This window comes from Staurois parvus, unplaced genomic scaffold, assembly GCF_062004578.1.
Source record: "Staurois parvus isolate SC_StPar_1 unplaced genomic scaffold, SC_StPar_1.0 ptg001181l, whole genome shotgun sequence".
In the NCBI taxonomy this organism is placed as follows: Eukaryota; Metazoa; Chordata; class Amphibia; order Anura; family Ranidae; genus Staurois; species Staurois parvus.
Window position 1 is genome coordinate 261,175 of NW_028318977.1, and position 5,226 is coordinate 266,400.

The 5,226-nt window shown below is 43.1% G+C and overlaps 1 protein-coding gene across 1 annotated transcript; it reads right to left on the reverse strand.

Annotated features, from left to right (window-relative positions):
- Nucleotides 1-1,726: 1,726 nt before the first annotated feature.
- LOC149438533 (nuclear factor 7, ovary-like) lies at nucleotides 1,727-4,962 on the reverse strand. The gene has a single exon (XM_089659698.1). The coding sequence runs from the start codon at nucleotides 3,642-3,644 to the stop codon at nucleotides 2,214-2,216; it is 1,431 nt and encodes a 476-aa protein (XP_089515824.1). The 5' UTR covers nucleotides 3,645-4,962; the 3' UTR covers nucleotides 1,727-2,213.
- Between the last annotated feature and the right edge of the window lie 264 nt (nucleotides 4,963-5,226).

Here is a 5,226-nt window from a genome sequence, read left to right on the forward strand (position 1 = left end):
TCCATGTATATTACATAAGGGGGGATATGATCACCATGTATAATACATAAGGGGGGATATGATCTCCATGTATAATACATAAGGGGGGATATGATCACCATGTATAATACATAAGGGGGGATATGATCTCCATGTATAATACATAAGGGGGGATATGATCTCCATGTATAATTCATAAGGGGGGGATTTGATCTCCATGTACAATACATAAGGGGGGATATGATCTCCATGTACAATACAAAGGGGGATTTGATCTCCATGTACAATACATAAGGGGGGATATGATCTCCATGTACAATACAAAGGGGGATATGATCTCCATGTACTATACATAAGGGGGGATATGATCTCCATGTATAATACATAAGGGGGGGATATGATCTCCATGTATAATACATAAGGGGGGTATGATCTCCATATATAATACATAAGGGGGGGATATGATCTCCATGTATAATACATAAGGGGGGGATATGATCTCCATGTATAATACATAAGGGGGGATATGGATGGGCTCTACAGTGGTAGATGATTGCACCACAGACATGATTGCAGTGTTTATCTAGGGAGGAGGAATAGATTACGATATCTTCCAGGTAGACTAGGATAAACTGACCAAGGAACTGAAGAAGAATGTCATTAATAAATTCCTGGGTGGTGGCTGGTGCATTACATGCCAGGTACTAGGGATGTCCCTCACGTGTGCTGAATGCTGGCTTCCTCTTATTGCACAAATTCATACCAGGTTGTAAGCCACCTGAATACTGTATCTAGCTTGGCCAATATCTATGCCTCCTGGATCAGGCAGAGGAGTTCTGAAATAAGAAGAATTGGATTTTTTTTGGGGAATGGTGATCTTATTCTGGCCACTATGGTCTACATAGACCTGTAAGGTTTTGTCCGAAGAGAAATCAAGAAGGGGATGGGGGGAGTGAAACCCTCCCCTAGATTCTTGTGAATGAAAGATACCATAGCTTGAGTCTGAGGTCCAAACAAAGGTAGACTGATCCTGTAGGAGGAAGGTTACCTGGCTGGTGGTCCATAGGACAGTCATATGGGGAGTTAGGTGGAAGTTACGTAGTTGGTAAGTTTGAATACAGACACTGGTCCATCAAGTTCAACCAGAAGTTCTGTAGAAGCTTTATCAGAAACAGTGCAAATAAAATACAAAACATTGTTCATAAACATTGATCACGTGGGAGCTAGAGAGACACAAAGTAACTCTAGGGGCCTAGGGCCCTGTCAGCATGGTCAGCTGGGAATCTGTCTGCTGATCCCTGCTGAGTAGATGGATGACACAGTCTAACACAGCCCACTGTTCTCTATGGGGTGGTTGGATATAAATGGACCGCCTGTCCATTTACATCCGACTATCATCTGATCCTCTAGAAGGATGGAGAATGGATCACCCACCTGTCTATTCTTAGCAGATTGGTTGTGATGCAGGTGGGTGTAAACAGATCTGTCCATTTACATGCACCTCCCCATAGAGAACAATGGATGGTCTAAACGGGTCCTCCTGAAAATTGGGCCGGTGGACCCTATTGGTCCGCCAATGTGAAAGGGGCCATAGAGAGATACACAGTAACATTGTTTCTAAACATCAATCAGACGGGAGACAGAGAGATGCAAAGTAATATTGTTTATTAACATCAATCAGATAGGATGTATAACAATTTTAGGAAAAAAAAATTGTATCCTTATCTACTGTAGCAATATTTTTTAGTCTATGGATTGCATTAAAACATAAAATCATTTGTACAATACAATATCCCCCCCCCCCCCCACCAAACAAAAAAAACCTTTGTTTTAATACTGTACTATAATAATGTAATTATGGACTAAATTAACCAGTCCCTAGTAAAAATGTAACATTTGCTCTCCATGGGAGGGGCGTATATAGGGTGGAGAGGTGAAATGGTGAAGGGCATTGATTGCCATCATCACTGACATGATGTTCGACCACAAAATTGTATCACCTGTAAGGCTTATGGGTTGGAAGGGAGCAAAAGGGCCAACTGCTCGGCATGGTGTCAGTAGCAACAGCAGTTCCCATTGGGCAGAGCTATATGGGTTAGTTGGCACCAGGGTAGAGGAAAGGTGGTTGCAGCCAATAACTGTGATCAATCAGGGAGAAAGATGGCAAAATATCTGGCAAAATTTTACAATATTTTAAAATAATATCATCAGTGGCAGATTTATCCCATCTCCCTTCAAGATAATGAAATAGATGAATGCCATACACCCAACACAGGATAGAGGGGCTCGGTGAAGTAGGCTGTGAAGGTGTGGAGGTGGCGGATGGGGTCACACATATAGAAGGAGATCTGCCCAGCCTCATAATCCAGATATACCCGGACTCGGCTACCAGGAATATCATCAGAGAGTTCGGTCACAGTATAGTCATGCACAGCTTTATACTTTTTACCCCTCCTGTCCAAACCCCAGGACACGTCATTACATCCAATCAAGGAGTCATCCCCCTCCCTGTCTATACAGTCATAACACATCCCAATAATCCAGTTATTGGATCTCTGGACATCTACTTCCCAATAATGTCGCCCTGAAGAGAAACTCTGATTGCCTAAAACTTGAAAATTATCTGTAAATCTTTCCTCAGTCTTTGGGCGATACTGATACGCACCTGACCAGGACAGAGTCTTCTTATCATTGGAGATGCATGCAAAATTAGAAGCTATGTCCTCATCCAAAACCATATCTACAGCTTTCTGAAAATAGATCCCCCCAATGACACCAGTGATTATATCTGATAAACCAGTGCGGAGCATATCTGAGACCCAGGACAAATCCAGATCCCCCCCATCATAGAGCAGTTCATCATGTCTCTCTGTGTCCTCCTCATCTCCATCCCCTGTATCATACAAGTCACCTGTGTCCGATTCCTGTAGGATGGTCAATGGATCTGTCATGGCACACAGTTTCTTTAATGGAAGTATCTTCTTGGACAGCTCCTCCATCTTTAATTCCAACTGCTGGATCAAATCGTTGACTGGGCTTAAGATCCACTCTGCTTGCACAGCAATCTCACTCAAAATTCTCTTCTCCAGGTCTTCCAGAGGTCTCCTGAGATCTTGGAACAGGGCAGTGACTCTCCTGGTTTCACCATCTGCTTTGCCAGTTTGTTCTCCAGTTAAACTGCAGGAGATGCAGATACAGGCGGTGTCCTCGGTGCAGCAATACTCCAGGATCTTCTTATGGACGGAGCATTTCATCTTCTCCGTGGTGGTGGTGGGGTCACACAAGACATGTACTGGTGACTTACTGTGGACTCTCAGATGGTTTTCACATAGAGAAGCCTCACATAGCAGACAGGACTTCACAGCAGGTACAGAGGTGTGAATACAGTAAGTACAGGAGATGCCGGTCTTCTCTGGATCTGGAGGAGCAGACAGGAAATGCTGAGTTATATTACGCAGAGTTCTATTTCTTTGCAGCGGGGGTCGCTCCTGGAACTCTTCCCTGCACTGAGGGCAGCAATAACCTCCATTCTCCTCCTGTGTATCAAAGACACAGTCAATGCAGACCAGGCAGAAATTGTGCCCACATTTCAACATGATGGGATCCATATAAATGTTCAGGCAGATGGAACAATCCAGCTCAGCTCTCAGATCTGCAGATGCCATGGCCAACAGCAAAAAAGACAAATGATCATCAGACTTGGTTGTATTCCAAAACCAGTTTGTCTGGTCAGGCAATTTCCTGCAGAGGGCGGGGCTAAGAAGGTGTTTGTCCAGGTAGCTGAAAAGGTCACAAAAAGCTGAAAAAAGTCAACAATCTCCCCCCAAAAACAAATGTAACCACCAGGGGGTGTCTCATCAAATTTAGACTGCTTGGTCAGTTCCTAGTCTGGCTTTGCTCAGTTCCTTGGAAGTTCTGCCTCCCTGTCTGTTCTCCATTCTGTCAATTGGTGGCACTGGTACCTCTGGCATTGGCATGAGGATACAAAGTAGGCTTGGGTTATGAATATTCATATGGGTGGTAATAGGTTTGTGTTCTGGAGGATATATCCCACCTTGGTGAGTGGGGCCTCCATCCTTGTTACAATGGTGCTGCTGTTCTGTCTTTTGTTCCCTCTGAATATGAAGAAATCTTTGAAATGTGTTTTTTTTACTGAATTGTTGTTTGCCCGATCATTCACTATTATGTGTTTTTTTAACAGAATTTTTGACCTTTGCAGTAATATCACGTGACAAAAAAATTGGAACTACCAACATGATATTCTCTAGGGCAGGGGTGGACAAACTGTGGCTCTCCAGATGTTGTGGAACTACATTTCCCATGAGCCATTGCAAAGATTAAAAAACTGACAGTTACAGCTATGACTTGGCCCTTTGCCTGCTTTTATCTGGCCCTTGGGGAACTATTTCATTCATTGACACCAACAATGGGGCATAATTCCCCCCCAACGGACACCAATGAAGGGGCACAATTACTCCAAATGATGCCAATTACAGGGGACAATTTCTCCCAATGACACCAAAAATGGGGCTCAGTAACACCAAAGATTGGACACAATTCTTCCTAATGACACCAAGGATGGGGCACAATTTCTAATAATGACACCGACAATGGGGCCCAATGAGATCAATGATGAGGCACAATTCATTCCAATGACACCAAGGATTGAACATTGTTTTTTCCCAATGGCCAAAGTCTCCCCCCCATCCCTTAAAGTCTGATTGACAGTAAACTGGCCCTTTGCTCAGAAAGTTTAGAGACCCCTGCTTCCAGAAAACATATAATATTTTGGATGGGTTTTGTGTCATCTTCAGGACTAAAATTATGTTTTTTTTACAAGGTGTGCAAAAACAAACTGATGAAAAAAAGGGTTAATGCCAGAAAGAATGTTGTAAAAAAAAGGTGTTTGTCTAGAAACAAGATGGTGGGGGATGATGCCAGCCTCTGAGAGTTTGGAAAAGTGGTCACCTGGGATGGTTTTCACAATAGGCCCCCCACACAGGTTTAGATATAAGGAGCACGCATGCAAAATGACTGTAAATTTCCCACCACAGGGGACTGGCAGACAATACCACACCTTGGGGTGGATGGGGAACATGTGATTGGAATGGTAATGAGTCTCATGCAAAGAGCTAAACAAAAAAATAAATAAATAAATAAACAAAAAAAACCCATATCATTATCACATAGCTTAGCTGAGCTCCAGATCTACAAAGAAATAGAAAAAAAAAAAGACAAAAGCTGGTC